General features: G+C 38.0%; 1 protein-coding gene across 4 annotated transcripts in view; it reads left to right on the top strand.

The window, feature by feature from the left end:
* The window catches only part of MTMR8 (myotubularin related protein 8), a 225,873-nt gene that overhangs the window by 154,925 nt on the left and 46,587 nt on the right, over nucleotides 1–24,361 (top strand). Inside the window, exon 13 of one of the 4 annotated variants that reach the window (XM_025277084.2) lies at nucleotides 19,681–19,982. The exons of the other annotated variants lie outside the window; for them this stretch is intronic. Within the exon in view, the coding sequence (XP_025132869.1) occupies nucleotides 19,681–19,822 (142 nt within the window). The 3' untranslated portion in view covers nucleotides 19,823–19,982. Of the gene's footprint in view, nucleotides 1–19,680; nucleotides 19,983–24,361 lie in introns of those variants that run through there. 4 annotated transcript variants of the gene reach the window in all.

The following is a 24,361-nucleotide window of genomic DNA, read 5'->3' as shown; positions in this document are numbered from 1 at the left end:
CCAGTTTTTTAAGGAATCTCCACACTGTTCTCCATAGTGGCTGTACTAGTTTGCATTCCCACCAACAGTGTAAGAAGGTTCCCTTTTCTCCTCATTCTCTCCAGCATTTATTGCTTGTAGACTTTTGGATTGCAGCCATTCTGACTGGCGTGAAATGGTACCTCAATGTGGTTTTGATTTGCATTTCTCTGATAATGAGTGATGTTGAGCATCTTTTCATGTGTTTGTTAGACATCTGTATGTCTTCTTTGGAGAAATGTCTGTTTAGTTCTTTGGCTCATTTTTTGATTGGGTCATTTATTTTTCTGGAATTGAGCTGCAGGAGTTGCTTTTATATTTTTGAGATTAGTTTTTTGTCAGTTGCTTCATTTGCTATTATTTTCTCCCATTCTGAAGGCTGTCTTTTCACCTTGCTTATAGTTTCTTTTGTTGTGCAGAAGCTTTTAATTTTAATTAGATCCCATTTGTTTATTTTTGCTTTTATTTCCAATATTCTGGGAGGTGGGTCATAGAGGATCCTGCTGTGATTTATGTCGGAGAGTTTTGCACCTATGTTCTCCTCTAATAGTTTTATAGTTTCTGGTCTTATGTTTATATCTTTAATCCATTTTGAGTTTATTGTTGTGTATGGTGTTAGAAAGTGTTCTAGTTCCATTCTTTTACAAGTGGTTGACCAGTTTTCCCATCAGCACTTGTTAAAGAGATTGTCTATTCTCCACTGTATATTCTTGACTCCTTTGTCAAAGATAAGGTGTCCATAGGTGCATGGGTTTATATCTGGGCTTTCTATTTTGTTCCATTGATCTATATTTCTGTCTTTGTGCCAGTACCATACTGTCTTGATGACTGTGGCTTTGTAGTAGAGCCTGAAGTCAGGCAGGTTGATTCCTCCAGGTCCATTCTTCTTTCTCAAGATTGCTTTGGCTATTTGAGGTTTTTTGTATTTCCATACAAATAGTGAAGTTATTTGTTCTAGCTCTGTGAAAAATACCGTTGGTAGCCTGATAGGGATCGCATTGAATCTATAGATTGCTTTGGGTAGTATACTCATTTTCACTATATTGATTCTTCCAATCCATGAACATAGTATATTTCTCCATCTATTAGTGTCCTCTTTGATTTCTTTTACCAGTGTTTTATAGCTTTCTATATATAGGTCTTTAGTTTCTTTAGGTAGATATATTCCCAAGTATTTTATTCTTTTCGTTGCAATGGTGAATGGTATTGTTTCCTTAATTTCTCTTTCTATTTTCTCATTATTAATGTATAGGAATGCAAGGCATTTCTGTGTGTTGATTTTATGTCCTGCAACTTTACTATATTCATTGATTAGCTCTAGTTATTTTCTGGTGAAGTCTTTAGGGTTTTCTATGTAGAGGATCATGTCATCTGCAAACAGTGAGAGTTTTACTTCTTCTTTTCCAATTTGGATTCCTTTTATTTCTTTTTCTGCTCTGATTTCTGTGGCCAAAACTTCCAAAACTATGTTGAATAGTAGTGGTAAAAGTGGGCACCTTTGTCTTGTTCCTGACTTAAGGGAAATGCTTTCAATTTTTCACCATTGAGGATAATGTTTGTTGTGGGTTTGTCATATATAGCTTTTATTATGTTGAGGTATGTTCCTTCTATTCCTGCTTTCTGGAGAGTTTTTATCATAAATGGATATTGAGTTTTGTCAAAGGCTTTCTCTGCATCTATTCAGATAATCATATGGATTTTATTTTTCAACTTGTTAATGTGGTGTATTACATTGATTGATTTGCGGATATTGAAGAATCCTTGCATCCCTGGGATAAAGCCCACTTGGTCATGGTGTATGATCTTTTTAATATGTTGTTGAATTCTGATTGCTAGAATTTTGTTAAGGATTTTTGCATCTATGTGCATCAGTGATATTGGCCTGTAGTTTTCTTTTTTTGTGGCATCTTTGTCAGGTTTTGGTATTAGGGTGATGTTGGCCTCATAGAATGAGTTTGGAAGTTTACCTTCCTCTGCAAATATCTGGAAGGGTTTGAGTAGGATAGGTATTAGCTCTTCTCTAAATTTTTGGTAGAATTCAGCTGTGAAGCCATCTGGTCCTGGGATTTTGTTTGCTGGAAGATTTCTGATTACAGTTTCAATTTCCGTGCTTGTGATGGGTCTGTAAAGATTTTCTATTTCTTCCTGGTTCAGTTTTGGAAAGTTGTACTTTTCTAAGAATTTGTCCATTTCTTCCAAATTGTCCATTTTATTTGCATATAGTTGCTGATGATAGTCTCTTATGATCCTTTGTATTTGTGTGTTGTCTGTTGTGATCTCTCCATTTTAATTTCTAATTTTGTTGATTTGATTCTTCTCCCTTTGTTGCTTGATGAGTCTAGATAATGTTTTTTCAATTTTATTTATCTTGTAAAAGAACCAGCTTTTGGCTTTGTTGATTTTTGCTATGGTCTCTTTTGTTTCTTTTGCATTTATTTCTGCCCTAATTTTTAAGATTTCTTTCCTTCTACTAATGCTCGGGTTCTTCATTTCTTTCTTTTCTAGTTGCTTTAGGTGTAGAGTTAGGTTATTTATTTGATTTTTTTCTTCTTACCTGAGGTAAGCCTGTATTGCTATGAACCTTCCCCTTAGCACTGTTTTTACAGTGTCTCATAGGTTTTGGGTTGTTGTGTTTTCATTTTGATTCATTTCTATGCATATTTTGATTTCTTTTTTGATTTCTTCTGTGATTTGTTGGTTATTCAGCAGCGTGTTTTGCAGCCTCCATATGTTGGCGTTTTTAATAGTTTTTCTCCTGTAATTGACATCTAATCTTACTGCATTGTGGTCAGAAAAGATGCTTGGAATGATTTTTATTTTTTTGAATTTACCAAGCCTAGATTTATGGCCCAGGATGTGATCTATCCTAGAGAAGGTTCTTTGTGCTCTTGAGAAAAAGGTGAAATTCGTTGTTTTGGGGTGAAATGTCCTATAGATATCAATTAGGTCTAAATGATCCATTGTATCATTTAAAGTTTGTGTTTCCTTGTTAATTTTCTGTTTAGTTGATCTATTCATGGGTGTGAGTGGGGTATTAAAGTCTTCCACTGTTATTGGGTTATTGTTAATTTTGCCTTTCATACTTGTTAGCATTTGCCTTACATATTGTGGTGCTCCTATGTTCAGTGCATATTTATGTATAATTGTTATATCTTCTTCTCGGATTGATCCTTTGATCATTATATAGTGTCCATCTTTGACTCTTTTCACAGCCTTTGTTTTAAAGTCTGTTTTATCTGATATGAGTATTGCTACTCCTGCTTTCTTTTGGTCTCTATTTGCATGGAATATCTTTTTCCAGCCCTTCACTTTCAGTCTGTATGTGTCCCTTGTTTTGAGGTGGGTCTCTTGTAGACAACATAGAGGTCTTGTTTTTGTATCCATTCAGCCAGTCTTTGTCTTTTGGTTGGGGTATTCAACCCATTTACATTTAAGGTAGTTATTGATAAGTATGATCCCATTGCCATTTACTTTGTTGTTTTGGGTTCGAGTTTATACACCCTTTCTGTGTTTCCTGTCTAGAGACGATCCTTTAGCATTTGTTGGAGAGCTGGTTTGGTGGTGCTGAATTCTCTCAGCTTTTGCTTGTCTGTAAAGCTTTTGATTTCTCCTTCATATTTGAATCAGATCCTTGCTGGGTACAGTAATCTGGGTTGTAGTTTTTCTCTTTCATCACTTTAAGTATGTCCTGCCATTCTCTTCTGGCCTGAAGAGTTTCTATTGCAAGATGAGCTGTTATCCTTATGGGAATCCCCTTGTGTGTTATTTGTTGTTTTTCTCTTGTTGATTTTAATATTTCTTCTTCGTGTTTGATCTTTGTTAATTTGATTAATATGTGTCCTGGGGTGTTTCACCTTGGGTTCATCCTGTTTGGGACTCTCTGGGTTTCTTGGACTTGGGTTATTATTTCCTTCCCCATTTTAGGGAAGTTTTCAACTATTATCTCCTCAAGTATTTTCTCATGGTCTTTCTTTTTGTCTTCTTCTTCTGGGACTCCTGTGATTCGAATGTTGGAGCACTTAACATTGTCCCAGAGGTCTCTGAGGTTGTCCTCATTTCTTTTAATTCTTTTTTCCTCTCTGTTTCATTTATTTCTACCATTCTATCTTCAACCTCACTTATCCTATCTTCTGCCTTTGTTATTCTACTGTTGGTTCCCTCCAGAGTGTTTTGATCTCATTTATTGCATTATTCATTATATATTGACTCTTTTTTATTTTTTCTATGTCTTTGTTAAACCTTTCTTGCATCTTTTCAATCCTTGTCTCCAGGCTATTTTTCTGTAACTCCAATTTGTTTTCAATGTTTTGGATCATTTTCACCATCATTATTTGGAATTCTTTATCAGGTAGATTAGGACCTAATTAAAATTAAAAGCTTCTGCACAACAAAGGAAACTATAAGCAAGGTGAAAATGCAGCCTTCAGAATGGGAGAAAATAATAGCAAACTAGTACAGCCACTATGGAGAACAAGGTGGAGATTCCTTAAAAAACTGGAAATAGAACTGCCATACGACCCAGCAATCCCACTGCTGGGCATACACACTGAGGAGACCAGAATTGAAAGAGACACGTGTACCCCAGTGTTCATCACAGGACTGTTTATAATAGCCAGGACATGGAAGCAACCTAGATGTACATCAGCAGATGAATGGATAAGAAAGCTGTGGTACATATACACAATGGAACATTTCTCAGCCATTAAAAAGAATACATTTGAATTAGTTCTAATGAGGTGGATGAAACTGGAGCCTATTATACACAATGAAGTAAGCCAGAAAGAAAAACACCAATACAGTATACTAACGCATATATATGGAATTTAGTAAGATGGTAACGATAACCCTGTATGTGAGACAGCAAAAGAGACACAAATGTACAGTCTTTTGGACTCTGTGGGAGAGGGAAACATTGGGATGATATGGGAGAATGGCATTGAAACATGTAAATTATCACATGTGAAACGAATCGCTAGTCCAGGTTTGATGCATGAGACAGGGTGCTCAGGGCTGGTACACTGGGATGACCCAGAAGGATGGGATGGGGAAGGAGATGGGAGGGGGGTTCAGGATGGGGAACACATGTACACCCATGGCAGATTCATGTCAATGTATGGCAAAACCAATACAATAGTGTAAAGTAAAAATAAATAAATAAAACTGAAAAAAAATTCAACAACCATTTATGACTTCAAAACTCTTCAGAAATTGGGAATAGAGGAAACCTACAAATCCACAGCTAACATCATAAATCAATGATGAAAAAATGAAAGTATTTCCTCTAATCAGGAATTTAAAAGATATTGACTCTTTCCACTTTTATTCAACATAATTTTGGAAGTCCTAGCCCCAGCAATCAGAGAAGAAAATGAAATAAATGGGATCCAAATTGGAAAAGAAGAAGTTAATATATGAGTTTGATTTTTGTTTGCTTATTTTTCCCTAAAAGATTTTTGTACAACTTATTTCTAGTCTCAGCAGTTAATATTTATTTTAAGCCCTTCATACTAATTCTACAACCATTTTCCTACAGCACAACTGAAAAATTTAAAAGGCTAGCTTTCCTTGCATACTTTCATTAATCTCACAGAAACAATCTCTGCTCTGTTCTTGAGTATGGCCTTGAAATAAATAAAAACTGGACTCAATTGCACTAAGAATATCCAACAATCCCATGGAAATGGAAAGGATATGGCAGGGAGAGGAAAAGAAAGGAGTGATTTGGGGGTTCCCATTTAAGAACTTATTCTCAAATTTGAATCCTCAGATTTATCCGTTGAGACCCTGTAGGATTTTCTGGGGTTTTTTCACTTTTTTTTAAATGGTGATAAATTGTACTTAACACAAAATGTATCATTTTGACCATTTTCAATGTACAGTTCAGAGGCATTTGGTACACTAATATTTTTTGTGCAACCATCACTGCCATCTTCCCTAGTGAGCTTCCCTAGTGGCTCAGTTGGTAAACAATCTCCCTGCAATGCAGGAGACCTGGGTTTGATCCCTGGGTCAGGAAGTTTCCCTGGAGAAGGAAATGGCAACCCACTCCAGTATTCTTGCCTGGAGAATCCCATGGACAGAAGAGCCTGGAGGGCTCCAGTCCTTAGGATTGCAAAGAGTCGGACACGATTGAAGCAACTTAGCACATACTGAAAATGACAATTAAGTGTAGCTATTCTATTGTACCAGTTAGGATCTCTATTGGCTAATTGATTTGCTCTCTAGAAGATCTGCCCATTGATCTCAGTGGAGTGTTAAACTTTCCTAATGTTATTGTATTCCCATCAATTTCTCTCTTTATGTCTGTTAGTATTTGTTTTATGTATTTTGGTTCTTCTATATTAGGTGAATATATGTTGACAACTGTAAAACACTCTTCTAGTATTGATGCTTTTATCATTGTACAGTGTATTTCTTAATCTTTCTATAAAGCCTTTAACTTAAAGTCTATTTTGTCTGATATGAGTATCTCAACTTCCTCTTTCTTTTCATTTGTTTGTTTCCATGAAATATGCCTTTTCATCCCTTTGATATCTATCTATGCATATCCTTTGCCCTAAATTGAGTCTCTTGTAGGCAACATATTATAGGGTATTGTTTGTTTGCTTTCTTTTTCCTATACAAACTATCACTCTGTCTTTTTATTGGAGCATTTAGTCCATTAACTTTTAAGGCAATCATATATATATATATATATATATATATATATGATTTATATATAATTAATATATATGATTTATATATATATATCCAATTTAAAACCTGTTTTCCTGTTGATTCTTCATTTTTTATTTGTTTTTCTTTTTGTAGTTTGATGTTTTACACTTATGTTCTCTCCTTTTTGATTTTTATGAATTTATTCCTTTTTAGTTAATTTATTTTCATTGGAGGCTAATTACTTTACAGTATTGTAGTAGTTTTTGCCATAGATCAACATGAATCAGCTATGGCTGTACATATGTCTCACCATCTTGAAACGCCTCCAACTCCCCACCACCCCATCCTTCTGGGTTGTCCCAGAGCAGGAACTTTTAGTGCCCTGCTTCATGCATCTAACTTACACTGGTCATTGATTTCACCTACAGTAATATACAAATTTCACATATTGCTGAAGCCTGGCTTGGAGAATTTTGAGCATTACTCAACTAGTGTGTGAGATGAGTGTAATTGTGCAGTACTTTGAGCATTCTTTGGCATTGCCTTTCTTTGGGATTAGAATGAAAACTGAGCTTTTCCAGTCCTGTGGCCACTGCTGATTTTCCAAATTTGCTGGCCTATTGAGTTCAGCACTTTCACAGCATCATCTTTCAGGATTTGGAATAGCTCAACTGGAATTCCATCACCTCCACTAGCTTTGTTTGTAGTGATGCTTTCTAAGCCCCACTTGACTTCCCATTCCAGGATGTCTGGCTCTAGGTCAGTGATCACAACATCGTGATTATCTGGGTCGTGAAGATCTTTTTTGTACAGTTCTTCTGTGTATTCTTGCCACCTCTTCTTAATATCTTCTGCTTCTGTTAGGTCCATACCATTTCTGTCCTTTATCGAGCCCATCTTTGCATGAAATGTTCCCTTGGTAGCTCTAATTTTCTTGGAGAGATCTCTATTCTTTCCTATTCTGTTGTTTTCCTCTATTTCTTTGCATTGATTGCTGAGGAAGGCTTTCTTATCTCTTCTTGCTATTCTTTGGAACACTGCATTCAGATGCTTATATCTTTCCTTTTCTCCTTTGCTTTTTGCTTCTCTTCTTTTCACAGCTATTTGTAAGGCCTCCTTAGACAGCCATTTTGCTTTTTTGCATTTCTTTTCCATGGGGATGGCCTTGATCCCTGTCTCCTGTACAATGTCACGAACCTCATTCCATAGTTCATCAGGCACTCTATCTATCAGATCTAGTCCCTTAAATCTATTTCTCACTTCCACTGTATAATCATAAGGGATTTGATTTAGGTCATACCTGAATGGTCTAGTGGTTTTCCCTACTTTCTTCAATTTACATCTGAATTTGGCAATAAGGAGTTCATGATCTGAGCCACAGTTAGCTCCTGGTCTTGTTTTTGTTGACTGTATAGAGCTTTTCCATCTTTGGCTGCAAAGAATATAATCAATCTGATTTCGGTGTTGACCATCTGGTGATGTCCATGTGTAGAGTCTTCTCTTGTGTTGTTGGAAGAGGGTGTTTGCTATGACCAGTGCATTTTCTTGGCAAAACTCTATTAGTCTTTGCCCTGCTTCAGAACTGTGAACTTCCGGATGTTCAAGCTGGTTTTACAAAAGGCAGAGGAACCAGAGACCAAATTGCCAACATCCACTGGATCATCAGAAAAGCAAGAGAGTTCCAGAAAAACATCTATTTCTGCTTTATTGACTGTGCCAAAGTCTTTGACTGTGTGGATCACAATAAACTGTGGAAAATCCTGAAAGAGATGGGAATACCAGACCAACTGACCTGCCTCTTGAGAAATTTGTATGCAGGTCAGGAAACGACAGTTAGAACTGGACATGGAACAACAGACTGGTTCCAAATAGGAAAAGGAGTACATCAAGGCTGTATATTGTCACCCTGTTTATTTAACTTATATGCAGAGTACATCATGAGAAATGCTGAGCTGAAAGAAGCACAAGCTGGAATCAAGATTGCTGGGAGAAATATCAATAACCTCAGATATGCAGATAACACCATCCTTATGGCAGAAAGTGAAGAGGAACTAAAAAGCCTCTTAATTAAGGTGAAAGAGGAGAGTGAAAAAGTTGGCTTAAAGCTCAACATTCAGAAAATGAAGATCATGACATCTGGTCCCATCACTTCATGGGAAATAGATGTGGAAACAGTGTCAGACTTTATTTTTTGGGACTCCAGAATCACTGCAGGTGGTGACTGCAGCCTACATTAAAAGACGCTTACTCCTTGGAAGAAAAGTTATGGCCAACCTAGATAGCATATTGTAAAGCAGAGACATTACTTTGCCAACAAAGGTCCATCTAGTCAAGGCTATGGTTTTTCCCATGGTCATGTATGGATGTGAGAGTTGGACTGTGAAGAAGGCTGAGCACCGAAGAATTGATGCTTTTGACCTGTGGTGTTGGAGAAGACTCTTGAGAGTCCCTTGGACTGCAGGAAGATCCAACCAGTCCATTCTGAAGGAGATCAGCCCTGGGATTTCTTTGGAAGGAATGATGCGAAAGCTGAAACTCCAGTGCTTTGGCCACCTCATGCGAAGAGTTGACTCATTGGAAAAGACTCTGATGCTGGGTGGGATTCGGGGCAAGAGGAGAAGGGGATGACAGAGGATGAGATGGCTGGATGGCATCACTGACTCGATGTACGTGAGTCTGAGTGAACTCTGGGAGTTGGTGATGGACAGGGAGACCTGGCATGCTGCAATTCATGGGGTCGTAAATAGTAGGACACGACTGAGCGACTGAACTGAACTGAACTGAATATACAAATTTCAATGCTGTTCTCTCAAACTGTCCCACTCTCACCTTCTCCCACATAGTCCAAAAGTCTGTTCTTTATATCTGTGTCTCTTTTGCTGTCTTGCATATAGGGTCGTCATTACCATCTAAATTCCATATATATGCATTAAGATACTGTTTGCTTGAGACATCATTTCTTTTTCACTTATTTCTGCTCTGAGTTTTATGATTTCTTTCCTTCTACTAACTTCGAGGTTCTTCTTTTTCTAGTTTCTTTAGGTATAAAGTTAGGTTGTTTATTTCATGTTTCTCTTGTTTCTTAAGGTAGGCTCTTATTGCTATGAACCTCCCTGTTAGCACTGCTTTTACTGAATCCCATAGGTTTGGGGTTGTTGTGCTTTCATTTTTTCTATGTATATTTTTATTTCCTTTTTGATTTCTTCCATGATCTGTTGGTTATTCAAAAGCGTGTTGTTTACCCTCCTTATGTTTGTGTTTTTAATTGTTTTTTTTTTTTCCCTATAGTTGACATCTAGTCTTACCATATTATGATTGGAAAAGATGCTTGAAATGGTTTCAATTTTTTTTTTTTAACTTATGAAGACTAGATTTATAGCCCAGGTTGTGATCTATCCTGGAGAATGTTCCGTGTGCACTTAAGAAAAAGGTGAATTCCATTGTTTAGGGGTGAAGTGCCCTATAGATATCAGTTAGGTCTAACTTGTCCATGTATCATTTAGAGCCTGTGTTTCCTTGCCAATTTTCTGTTCATTTGATATATCCATAGGTGTGAATGGGGTACTAAAGTCCCCCACTATTATTGTGTTACTGTTAATTTCCCCTTTCATACTTGTTACCATTTGCCTTATGTATTGAGGTGCTCCTATGTTGGGTACATATATATTTATACTTGTGCTATCTTCTTCTTGGATTGATCCTTTGATCATTATGTAGTGTGCTTGTCTCTTATCATGGTCTTTATTTCAAAGTCTAGTTTATTTGATATGAGTATTGCATCCATTTGCATAAAATGTCTTTTTCCAGCCCCTTACTTTCAGTCTGCATGTGTCCCTAAGTTTGAGGTGGGTCTCCTGTAGATAGTATATAAAGATGACTTGTTAGAGGTTTGACTCTCAAAAATACAATATAAAAAGTACAAAACATAATCAATCCCCAAAATTTTAATATATATATATGGAATTTGTTTTAAAAAACAGGGTTTTTCTGAAAGGTAATAGTAGGTTATAAAAATGAAAGGTAAAGAAGTAATAAAGAACTAAGTTTTTAAAAAGACTAAAAAGTGATAATAGTAAAAATATACCTAGAAATTTCTCTGGAGCTGTTATGGGCAGTGTGGGGTCAGTTCAGTGTCAGATAATCCCCTGTTTTGGCTTCTACTTGTTCTCAAGGTCTATAGGTGGCCTTCAAATGCACAGTCTCCAGTGTTAAATGCAGGGTTTTATTCTGCTACACAAGTTACTTCCATAGTGGTCCTCTTTTTTTTTTTGGTGGGGGGGGGCGTCCTCTGTTTGCAAGTCTCTTTAGTGTCTAATTTCTACCTTGGCACAAGGGGGCAAAAGTGGTCACTTATTTAGGCTCACTTGTTCGGTGGTGTTATGTGGAGGGAGGGACACTGCAAACAAATACCGCTGACACGTGTGGGGAGTGCTCACAGTGGATGGACCACACTGTGTTTGCCACAGTTCATGGCTCAAAACAAGAATTATATGTGAAAAAGAAGTTACAGCTGACATCACAGAAATACAAAGGATCATAAGAGACTGCTATAAACACCTATATGCCAATAAAACAGACAACACAGAAGAAATGGACAAATTCTTAGAAATGTAAAAACTTCCAAGACTGAACCAGTAAGAAATAGAAAACATGAGAGACCAATCACAAGTACTGAAATTGAAGCTGTGGTTTAAATTTTCAAACAAATTTCCAGGACCAGATGACTTCAAAGGCAAAATCTATCAAACATGAAGAGTTAGCAAATATCCTTCCGAAACTCTTCCAAAAATTGAAGAGGAAGAAACACTACTAAGCTTATTCCACAGGACCACCATCACCCTGATACCAGAAACAGATAAAAAAAAAGAAAAGAAAATTAAAGGCCAATATCACTGATGAACACAGACACAAAAATCCACCACAAAGTATTAGCAAATTGAGTCCAACAATACATTAAAAGGATCATACACCATGATCAAAGTGGAGTTTTTCCCTGTGATGTAATGATTCATCAGTATCATCAAATCAATAAGTGTGATACACCACATTAACCAATTGAAGAATAAAAGCAATATGACCATCTTAATAGATGCAGAAAACGCTTTTGAAAAAATTCAATACCCATTTGTGATAAAAAAAAAAAAAAAAAAAAAAAAAAACTCTCCAGAAAGTGGGAATAGAGGGACCTACCTCAATGTAATAAATGCCATATATGACAAACCCACAGCTAACATCATACTCAAATGGTGAAAAATTGAAAGCATTCCCACTAAGATCAGGAACAAGACCAAGATATCCACTCTTGCTATTTTTATACAACTAGTTTTGGAAGTTCTAGCCATGGCAACCAAAAAAGTAAAAGAAATAAAAGGAATCCAAATTGGAAAAAAGTAAAAGAGTCACTGTTTGCAGATGACATATTATACATAGATGACGTGATATTATAAAGATGATACCAGAAGACTATTAGGGCTCATCAATGAATTTGGTAAAGTTATAGGATACAAAATTAGTACATCAAAATTTGTTGCATTCCTATATACTAACAACAAAAGATCAGAAAGAAATTATAGAAAAAAACCCCACTTACTGTCATATCAAAAAAATAAAATAAAATACCTAGGGGAAAACCTACCTAAGGAGGCAAAAGACCTGTACTCTGGAAACTATAAGATCCTGATGAAAGAAATCAAAGATGACACAAACAAATGGAGAGATATAACATTCTTTCTTGGATTGAAAGAATCGATATTGTCAAAATGACTGTACTGTCCAAAGCAATGACAACAGATTTAATGGAATCCTTATCAAATTAGCAATGGCATTTTTCTGACTCAGATGGTAAAGAATCTGCCTGCAGTGCAGGAGACCCGGGTTCAATTCCTGGGTCAAGAAGATCCCCTGGAGAAGGGAATGCCATCACATGCCAGTGTTCTTGCCTGGAAAATTCCATGGACAAAGGTGCCTGGTGGGCTACAATCTATGGGGTCACAGAGTTGAACATGACTGAGCAAATTCCACAGAACAACAACAACAAAAAATTAATTGTGGAGAAACACAAAAGACACCAAATATCTGAATGTAATCTGTAGAAAGAAAAACAAGCCTGGAAGAATCAGGTTCCCTGACTTCACACTATATTACAAAATTACAGTCATCAGAACAGTATTGTACTGGCACAAATACATAAATATAGATGAAGGGAACAGGATAAAAACTCCAGAGATAAACCAATGCACCTGTGGTCAGCTAATCTATTCATATGACAAAAGCAACAAGATGATAAAAAGGAGAAAAGACAGTCTCTTCAATAAGTTGTGCTGGGAAAACTGGATAGCTATATGGAAAAGAATGAAATTAGAACATTCTGGTTCCCTTGGTGGCTCAGGCAGTAAAGAATCTGCCAGAAATGCAGAAGACTCTGGTTTGATACCTTGGTCAGGATGACCCCCCCTGGAGAAGGAAATGACTACCCACTCCAGTATTCTTGCCTGGAGAATTCCATGGACAGAAGGAGCCTGGTGGGCTACAGTCTATGAGGTTGCAAAGAGTTGGACATGAATGAGCAACGAGCATTAACACCATACACAGTAAACTCAAAATGGATTGTTCAGTTGCCAAGTCGTGTCAAACTCTTTGTGACTCCATGGACTGCAGCATGCCAAGCTTCCCTGTCCTTCACTATCTTGCAGAGTTTGCTCAAATTCATATCCATTGAGTCAGTGATGCTATCTAACCATCTCATCCTCTGCCACCCACTTCTCCTTTTGCCTTTAATCTTTCCCAGCATCAGGGTCTTTTCTGATGAGTAAGCTCCTCACATCAGGTGGCTGGAGCTTCAGCTTCAGCATCAGTATTTCCAATATGTATTCAGGGTTGCTTTCCTTTAGGATTAACTGGTTTGATCTCCTTGAAGTCCAACAGACTCTCGAGAGTCTTTTCCAGCACCATAATTCAAAAGCATTGATTCTTCAGCGTTAAGCCTTCTTTATGGTCCAACTCTCACATCCATACATGACTATTGGAAAAACCATACCTTTGACTATACAGACCTTTGTTAGTGAAGTGATGTCTCTTTTTTAATATGCTGTCTAAGTTTGTCATAGCAAAATGGATTAAAGACCTAAATTTAAAGCTGTATACTATAAAACCCTTTGACAAAACATAGGCAGAATGTTCTCTGACATAAATCACAGCAATATCTTTTCTGATCCACTTCCTAGAGTAATGAAAATAAAAACAAGCATAAACAAACCGGATCTTATTAAACTTAAAAGCTTTTGCACAGCAAAGGAAACAATAAACAAAACAAAAAGACAACCCAACAAAATGGAAAAACAAAAATTTACAAATAAAGTGACTGACAAGGAATTGATCTCCAAGATATACAAATACCTCATGCATCTCTGTATCACAAAAACAAACAACTGGGAGAGAACGAAATGGCGGAGGAGTAGGTGGACGTGGAGTCTCTCTCCACGGATACTTCAAGAATACACCTTCTGAAATGCATGCAGAACACCAGCTGAGAGTGGACAGAAGTACCTGACCAGTGGAAAAGAATATATAGAACCATGCAAAACTCAGTAGGATTAAGGAAAGAGGAGGAAAAACAGGAGTGTTACTGTTGGGGGAACTGAAACAGGGGTCCAATCCCCACATCAGGGCAGTTGTCTGAGTCAGAGGAGAAACATTTAAGGCTTAGAGTGAAACAGCTGATCCATTTAGGCAGCCTAAATGGAATGAGAATCAGACAGTACTTGCCACAGCCATACATATGCTGGACAGGAACACGGGTCTCCTGGAAGAGGCAGCAGCTGGGAGCTGGAGTTTAGGGATTGTGAAGCAATCCCAGTGTGAGGGCTGCTGTTGACTCCAGAGAGACGGATTGAGGGGATGTGAGGGAGGGGATCGTGGTGGAAAATGCCTGTGGAAGAAAGCCAGGCAGCCATGGAAGCAAAGCAATACTGCTGAGTCATGCATAGTGGGCAGAGCCATCACCATAGCCTCTCTCTCTACACATGCCAGTATGAACAGCTGAACAATAGAAAGGCTGGCCCATCAAATGCCTGGTGCGCTGAAGTATGGAGTAGGACCCCACCCAGGGTGCTCCTTTCAGTGTCTGATGCGCCAGTCTACAGAGTAGGACCCCAGTCAGGAGGGCCCCTCTTTGTGCCTGATACACCAAACAACAAAGACCCCACCCAGGGTGCCCCTTTATGTGCCTGATGCACCAATCTACAGAGTAGGACCCCAGTCAGGAGGGCCCCTCTATGTGCCTGACATGACAAACCACAGAGAAGGGCCCCAGGCAAGGGATCCCTCTAAATGCCTGAATAGGCAGAGCTATAGAGAAAGACTGGCCAAAGAGGCCTTCTGATCGCCAGCTACAAGAGGCTCAAAAAATGACTCTGATAGGGCCATACCTCCTGCCGTGGAGGCATTCTGTGTCCCTGAACACTTGGCGCCACCAGGGTCCCCACAAGCCAAGCAGCTGTACCACCTTCACGCTCAACTCTCACTGGGGCAGAGCTGCCACAGACCAAAAAAAAAAAAAAAAAAAAAAAAAGTCCTGTGTTTATGCATGCAGGGTCGCTTCAGTCCAGTCCTGTCTGACTCTTTGCAACCCTGTAGACTGTGGCCTGCCAGGCTTCTCTGTCAGAGAGGGGGTTCTCCAGGCAAGAATACTGGAGTGTATTGCCCAGTACTGGTTGCCATACCCTTCTCACTTCAGTTCAGTTCACTCGCTCAGTCGTGTCCGACTCTTTGTGACCCCATGAATCACAGCACGCAAGGCCTCCCTGCCCATCACCAACTGCCAGAGCTCACCCAAATTCATGTCTATCGAGTCAATGAAGCCATCCAGCCATCTCATCCTCTGTCATCCACTTCTCCTCCTGCCCCCAATCCCTCCCAGCGTCAGAGTCTTTTCCAATGAGTCAACTCTTTGCATGAGGTGGCCAAAGTACTGGAGTTTCAGCTTCAGCATCATTCCCTCCAAAGAAACCCCAGGGATGACCTCCTTCAGAATGGACTGGTTGGATCTCCTTGCAGTCCAAGGGACTCTCAAGAGTCTTCTCCAACACCACAGTTCAAAACCATCAATTCTTCAGCACTCAGCCTTCTTCACAGTCCAACTCTCACATCCATACATGACCACAGGAAAAACCATAGCCTTGACTAGATGGACCTTTGTTGGAAAAGTAATGTCTCTGCTTTTCAATATGCTATCTAGATTGGTCATAACTTTCCTTCCAAGGAGTAAGCGTCTTTTAATTTCATGGCTGCAGTAACCATCTGCAGTGATATTGGAGCCCAAAAATATAAATTCTGACACTGTTTCCACTGTTTCCCCATCTATTTCCCATGAAGTGATGGGACCGGATGCCATGATCTTCGTTTTCTGAATGTTGAGCTTTAAGCCAACTTTTTCACTCTCCTCTCACTTTCATCAAGAGGCTTTTTAGTTCCTCTTCACTCTCTGCCATAAGGGTGGTGTCATCTGCATATCTGAGGTTATTAATATTTCTCCTGGCAATCTTGATTCGAGCTTGTGTTTCTTCCAGTCCAGCATTTCTCATAATGTACTCTGCATACAAGTTAAATAAGCAGGGTGACAATATACATAGTCTTCTAGAGCACTATATTACCTGCTGCCCTAGCCACCAACCCCCCTGAGTACCTGGTGCTGCCAGAACCCTTGCACCCAAAGCAGCTGCACCACTTTTACAGCTGGCCCTCACAGGGGCAAACTCAAGCCCTCCAGGAGAGCCTCAGGAGCTAAACCCCAGTGGACAACCCACATGTAGAGATGGAAATAAAACCACAATAGTACCAGGGTCCAGACCCGGTTGGATCCAGGGATTCCCTCGGGAGGACGGCATTGGTGATTAAAGGATAGCAAAGCAGAGATTAGAGGCTCATTATAACTGGTTTATGTGGAAAATCAATAAAACCTGTGACATCAGGTTTGCTCTGACCATGGAGGCCGCAGGCGCCCTCTCAAATTGCTGAAGGTGCCCCACCTTAGGCACCTTCTCGAGTGGGTCTTAGAAGCCCAGGCAAGTAAGTGGTCCCAGAGGACCCCCGTGCTCCAATTAAATGTCCTGAAGGAAGAACAGAAAAGAAAAGGAGAGAGAAAGAAACAAGAAAGAACAACACTGGGAGACCAAGCTTTGAGCAAGGCCCTTAGCTTTATTTTCAAAGGGAGCTTATATACCTTAAGTTGTGCATAGAGGATAATAGGGGGTGTAAAATCATGCAGAGTCAGCAGTCTTTGATCCTCATCGAGACCAGGCTTTTCTTTTCTGCAAACTTATCGTATACAAATGGTTTAGGTGATTTACATCATCTTTTGGCCAGAAGGCCTGTTAACATTTTGTGACTCTGATAAAGGTTTGTCAACCATAAGACTTATTTTCTCTAAGAGTAATTATTTTAAAGTTTGGTGCCATCCTCTGAAGGTGTTAGATAAAGTTGCATTCCTATAGGGCAAAGGTGCAGTGGGCTTACAACAAAGGAAAGAATTTATTACCTTAAGGGTCTAAAGTTGTTAACACCAAGGCCACTACTTATTTTTTCTATATACCAACTATATTAATTAATACACTTCCAAGGATACAATACAGGGGATGTGGAAACTTGGCAGCAAGCATTGGCTCAACAATGAAATCTTCTACAAGTCCTATTCTAACAATTTCTAACTCCCAGAGAGGCTCTATACTAAGACTGTAAACAATCGTATGCATAGCTGTAGGAGTCCGGGTAAACCTGTCAGGCAAGTTAGAGATCCGTCTGAGGGATTTGGATTTAAACACTCCTATTATGCCCAGGAGGCTTATTAACTAAAGCTTTAAGTTTATCTCCTTCAGAGAAAGGTGGTCGGGGATAGCCCCCCGTTAATGTCAGAGGAGTTGCTGAAAGTCATAAAATAGTAAAACAGACAGATTCTGGTTTGGGGGTAGACCCTCAGGCAGATCCAGGGGGGTCCCTCGAGCCCTGACTCACCTTTGCATATCAGGCCTCTCCGCATGATCTTTGTCATGGTTGGGAACTCCCATGCTGGCTCCCCGCACAATACAAACCCAGGGGCAGTGTGGCTAAGGAAGAAGACCCAGAACGTTCCCACCAGCTGTACAAGCTGCAGATTAAGTCCACACAATCAACTAAGCAGACTCTGAGCCTATGGAATATATAAAAAAGGCCTTTGAGAGCTCCCATAAAGAAAACATGCTAGTTCCAATATCTATGGACATTGGAGGCAAGAACCCACAGGAGTAGAACCAGATTAGAATCTGTGCAGCCCCCACAGCAGGTCCATAGATCAGTACAGTGTTGGACGGCATGGTAGGGAGGTAAGGTGAACTGTGATTCCCAGCACGGCAAAGGACTGACAGCAGTGACTCAAGAAAAATATTTATTATTCTTATTTTTTTGACTTGTTCTGAAGATTGTTTTGGATTTTTTTTTTCCTTTTTTCCCCTTTATATCTCCATCTGTTGTAGTTGTCGATTTTGTTAGCATTAAGAAATCCTATTAAGCTTTTGAGCTTTTTCCTTGTTTCTTTCTTTTTCCTCAGTCACAGTTTTTATTGTTGTCATTAACCTCTGCCTCTGTGTTGGGTTTTTGCAGTTCTGTGGAGTTTTCATCTTTTTTTTTTCCTCTTTTTTTTAATTTTATTTTTTAAATCTATTATTATTTTTGCTACTTTTATTCCTTTGCTTGCCTTTCCTACTGTTATTTTCCCCTTGAAGTTAATCTTTAAGGTATATAAATCTTATTTATCTACCCCTATCTAACTTTGCATATCTCTTTCTTTCTCTCTTTCTTCTCAACATGTTTGTTAATTTTATTTTCATTGCTCTATTCCACAATTGGAAACTTCCTTTAGTTTTGTTTTCAGATCAGATCAGATCAGATCAGTTGCTCAGTCGTGTCCGACTCTTTGTGACCCCATAAATCGCAGCACGCCAGGCCTCCCTGTCCATCACCAACTCCCGGAGTTCACTGAGACTCACATCCATCGAGTCAGTGATGCCATCCATCCATGTCGTCCTCTTCTGTCGTCCTCTTCTCCTCCTGCCCCCAATCCCTCCCAGCATCAGAGTCTTTTCCAAAGACTCAACTCTTCTCATAAGGTGGCCAAAGTACTGGAGTTTCAGCTTTCGCATCATTCCTTCCAAAGACATCCCAGGGCTGATCTCCTTCAGAATGGACTAGTTGGATCTCCTTGCAGTCCAAGGGACTCTTTTTTATGCTTTAATTAGTTTTGTTCTGGTAGATATAATTTTTTGTTTCCTTTGTTCTCTGGGTCAATCTATTGTACTTAATTTTTGTTGGACTGTTTTAATTTTGTTTATGGGTGTATATGTATATGTATATATTCAGTCACACTTTCTGTTGTTGTTATAAAGCTCTGCCTCTACATTAGTTTTTTGCAGTTCTGTGGTATTTTCCATTTTTTCCCCTTTATTCTCTCTTCTTCCATCTTTTTCTCTTTTCTCTTTTTTATAATTTTAATTTTTTTAAACCTATTACATTTTTTCTACATTTAGTATTTGGTAACCTTTCCAACTATTCTTTTCCCCTTGGAGTTAACCTTTAATGTATATAAATCTTCATTTACCTCTATTTAAATTTGCATATCTATTCTTACTTTCTTTTCTTTCTTTCCTTTCCCCTCAACATATTTGTTAGTTTTGTTTTCATTGCTTTATTCCCCAGTTGGCACCTTGCTTTAGTTTTGTTTTCCAGTTTGTGCTTAAGTTAGTTTTATTCTTAACTGGTAAATATAATTTTTGATTTCCTTTGTTCACCAGATCAATCTATTATACTTTATTTTTTGTTTGACTGTTTACACCTTGCTCATGCATGTATATGGATATATGTATATTCCATTATTTGAATTATTATTTGCCTGATTTTGTAACTGCCATTTGCCTGGGGGTTAATCTTTGGTTTCTCCTTTTTGGATATTTGTTTTACTCTCCCTTAATACCATAACAGGCCACTTATGAAATCTTCGTTCCTGATGAGAGATCAAACCCTGAGCCTTAGGAGTGGGACCACTGACTCCAAAACCCTAGACTACAAGAGAACTGACCTTATGGAGCATCAAATAGTGAGAACACAATGGAAACCACTTTAATAAAAGATCAGGCATCAGCCAACCTCCAGTAGTACCCTTTGCAGGACGCCTCATCTAAACAACAAACAAAACAAAAATACAAACCAAATCATCAGCAAACAGGAGTACCACCTTACTCAGCCTTGCCCATCAGGAAAAACAAAGAAGCAAACAAAAACTCAGCACAAATCTCACCCTATACAAAGCTCACACAAACCACTGAACCAAACTTAGGAGAGCAGAAACCAAAAGGAAGAAAGAATTCAACCTGCTTCACGGAAAGAATTCAACTTTCCTTGAAGCCTGGGAAAAGGAGACCTCAAACACAATAACATTAAAAAAAAAAAAAAAAAAACCGCAGAGAAATACTGCACAAATGAAGGAACAGATTAGAAACACAGAAGTCCAAATAAATGAAGAGAAAATAGGAAAATTACCTGAAAAAGAATTAAGAATAATGATAGTAAAGATGATCAAAAATCTTGAAAACTAAATCGAGAAAATGAATCAACTAACAAAGACCACAATGGCAACCTACTCCAGTACTCTTGCCTGGAAAATCCTATGGACACAGGAGCCTGGTAGGCTGCAGTCCATGGGGTTGCAAAGAGTTGGACACGACTAAGCAACTTCATATTCACTTTTCACTTTCATGCACTGGAGAGGGCAATGGCAACCCATTGCAGTGTTCTTGCCTGGAGAATCCCAGGAATGGTGGAGCCTGGTGGGCTGCTGTCTACGGGGTCGCACAGAGTCAGACACGACTGAAGAGACTTAGCAGCAGAAGAAGAATTAAAAAATAAGCATACAGAGACAAACAACACAATTACTGAAATTAAAAATACTCTATAAGGAATCAATAGCAGAATATCTGAAGCAGAAGAACAAATCAGTGAGCAGGAAGATAAAATGGTGGAAATAACTTCTAAAGAGCAGAATAAAGTAAAAAGAATGAACAGAACTGAGGACAGTCTCAGAGACTTCTGGGACCATATCAAACGCACCAACATTCTAATTATACAGGTCCCACAAGAAGAAAAGAAAATGAAAGGGTATGAGAAAAGTTTTGAAGAGATTATAGTTGAAAATTTCCCCAACCTGGAAAAGGAAATAGCCAATCAAGTCCAAGAGGCACAAAGCGTCCCATACAGGATAAACAAAGGAGAAACATGCCAAGACACATACTAATCATACTAACAAAGATGAAACACAAAGAAAGAAGAGTAAAAGCAGCAAGGGAGAAGCAACGAGTAAAATACTAGGGAAACCCCATACACTTAACAGCTGATCCTTCAGCAGAAACTCTGAAGACCAGAAGCGAATGGCAGGATATATTTAAAGGACTGAAAGGGAAAAATCTACAACCAAGATTACTGTACCCAGCAAGGATCTCATTCAAAATTGATGGAGAAATAAAAAGCTTGTCAGACAAGCAAAAGTTAAAAGAATTCAGTACCACAAAACCAGCTTTAAAACAAATGTTAAACTGACTCATGTAGTTAAGAAATACAGCAGAAGAAAAAAGATCTACAAAATCAACCCCAAACAATTAGAAAATGGTAATAGGAACATATGTATGAATAATTACTTTAAGTGTAAATGGATTAAATGCTCCAGCCAAAAGATACAGAGTGGATGAATGGATAAAAAAAAAAAAAAAAAAACAAGACCCATATATGTGCTGTCTACAAGAAACCCACTTCAGACCTCAAGACACATATAGACTGAAAGTGAGATGATGGAAAAATATATTTCATGCAAATGGAAAGCAAATGAAAGCTGGAGTTGCAATCTTCATATCAGACAACATAGACCTTAAAATAAAGAGGATTACAAGAGATAAGGAAGGACACTACATAATGATCAAGGGATCAATCCAAGAGGAAGTCATAACAGTTGTAAATATCTGTGCAACCAACATAGGAGCACCTCAATACATAAGACGAACACTAACAGACATAAAAGGAGAAACTGCCAGTAACACAATTATAGTAGGAGACTTAAAAACCCGACTCATACCAATATACAGATCATCAAAACAGAAAATTAATTTTGAAACACAAGTCTTAAATGATGCATTAGATGAAATGTATGCCATTGATAATCTTCAGTACATTCCATCCAAATGCAGAAGAATATGCCTTCTTCTCAAGTGCACATGGAACATTCTCCAGGATAGACCACATCTTGGGTCACAAATCAAACCTCAGTAAATTTATAAAAAATTGAAATTGTTTCAAGCACCTTCTCCAACCACAACACTATGAGACTAGATATCAATTACAAGAAAAAAATGTAAGAAACATTATGAGACTAGATATCAATTACAAGAAAAAAATGTAAGAAACACAAACACATGGAGATTAAACAACACGTTTCTAAATAACCAACAGGATACTGAAAAAATTTTAAAAAAATCTCTAGAAACAAATGACAATGAAAACACGACAAATCAAAACCTATGGGATGCAGCAAAAGCAGTTCTAAGAGAGAAGTTTATAGCAATACAATCCTACCTCAAGATATAAGAAAAACATTGGATAGACAACCTGACTTTACATCTAAAACACCTTGAAAAAGAAAAAAAAAATTAGTATAAGGGAAGAAATCAAAGAGATCTAAGTAGAAATAAATGATAAAGAAATGAAAGAGACAACAGTAAAGATTAACAAAACTAAAAGCTGTGTTCTTTTAGAAGATAAAATTGGCAAACCCTTAGCCAGACTCATCAAGAAAAAAAGAGAAGAATCAAATCAACAAAATTAGAAATGAAAAAGGAGGGGTTACAACAGACAATGAAGAAATGCAAAGGATTATAAGAGACTATTATAAACAACTATATGGCAATAAAATAGATGACCTGGAAGAAATGGACAGATTCTTAGAAAAGTTCAATCTCCCAAGACTGAACCAGGAAGAAATAGAAATTATGAACACCCCAATTACAAGCACTGGAATCAAAGCTGTGATCAAAAATCTCCCATAAAACAAAAGCCCAAGACCAGATGGCTTCACAGGAGTATTCTATCAAAAATTTAGAGAAAAGCTAATGCTTATCCTTCTTAAAGCTCTTTCAAAATATTGCTGAGGAAGGAACACTTCCAAATTCATTCTAGGAGGCCACCATCACCCTGATATCAAAACCAGACAAAGACAACACAAAAAAAGAAAACTACAGACCAATATCAGTGATGAACATAGATGCAAAAATCCTCAACAAAATTTTAGCAAACACAATTCAGCAACATATCGAAAAGCTCATAAACCATGATCAAGTTGTGTTTATTCCACTGATGCAAGGATTCTTCAATATATGCAAATCAGTCAGTGTGATACACCGTATTAACAAATTAAAAGATAAAAACCATATGATCACCTCTGGCGGATTCATTTTGATGTTTGGCAAAACTAATACAATTATGTAAAGTTTAAAAATAAAATAAAATTTTAAAAAAATAGATGCAGGAAAAGTCTTTGACAAAATTCAGAACCTATTTTTGATTAAAATTCTTCAAAAAATGGGCATAGAAAGAACCTACCTCAACATAGTAAAGGCCTTATATGATGAGCCTACAGCAAACATTATTCTCAATGGTGAAAAACTGAAAGCATTCCACCTAAGATCAGGAACAAGAAAAGGGTATCCACTTTTGCCACTGTTATTCAACATAGTTCTGGAAGTCCTAGCTACAGTAATCAGAGAAGAAAAAGAAATAACAGGAATCCAGATCAGAAAAGAAGAAGTAAAGCTCTCACTGTTTGCAGATGGCATGCTACTGTACATCGAAAACCCTAAAGAAAATAAAAAAAAAAAAATCAGAAAATTACTAGAGCTGATTAGTGAATTTAGCAAAGTTGCAGCATACAAAATCAGTACACGGAAATCATTTTCATTTCTTTATACTAACAATGAAAAATCAGAAAGAGAAATTAAGGAATCAATCCCATTCACCATTGCAAATAAAAAGAATAAATTATCTAGGAATAAACTTACCTAAGAAGATGAAAGAATGGTTCACAGTGAATTATAAGACACTGATGAAAGAAATTAAATATGCAATAAACAAATGGAGAGATGCCCCATGTTCCTGGGTAGGAAGAATCAATATTGTGAAAATGAATATACTAACAAAGGCAATCTACAGATTTAATGTGATCTCTATCAAATGACCAGTGGCATTTTTCACAGAACTGGAACAAAAAATTTCACAATTCATATGGAAACACAAAAGACCCTGACTAGCCAAAGCAATCTTGATAAAGAAGAATGGACCTGGAGGAATCAAGCTTCCTGAGTTCAGGTTATACTACAAAGCTACACTCATCAAGACAGTATGGTACTCACACAAAATCAGAAATATAGACCAATGGATCAAGATAGAAAGCCCAGAAATAAACCCATGCACCTGCTGCTAAGTCACTTCAGTCGTGTCTGACTCTGTGCGACCCCATAGACGGCAGCCCACCAGGCTCCCCTGTCCCTGGGATTCTCCAGGCAAGAACACTAGAGTGGGTTGCCATTTCCTTCTCCAATGCATGAAAGTGAAAAGTGAAAGTGAA

Source organism: Bubalus bubalis, chromosome X (assembly GCF_019923935.1).
Source record: "Bubalus bubalis isolate 160015118507 breed Murrah chromosome X, NDDB_SH_1, whole genome shotgun sequence".
Taxonomy (NCBI): domain Eukaryota; kingdom Metazoa; phylum Chordata; class Mammalia; order Artiodactyla; family Bovidae; genus Bubalus; species Bubalus bubalis.
Note: the sequence above shows the minus strand (reverse complement) of the source record. Positions and strands in the feature narration are given on the sequence as shown.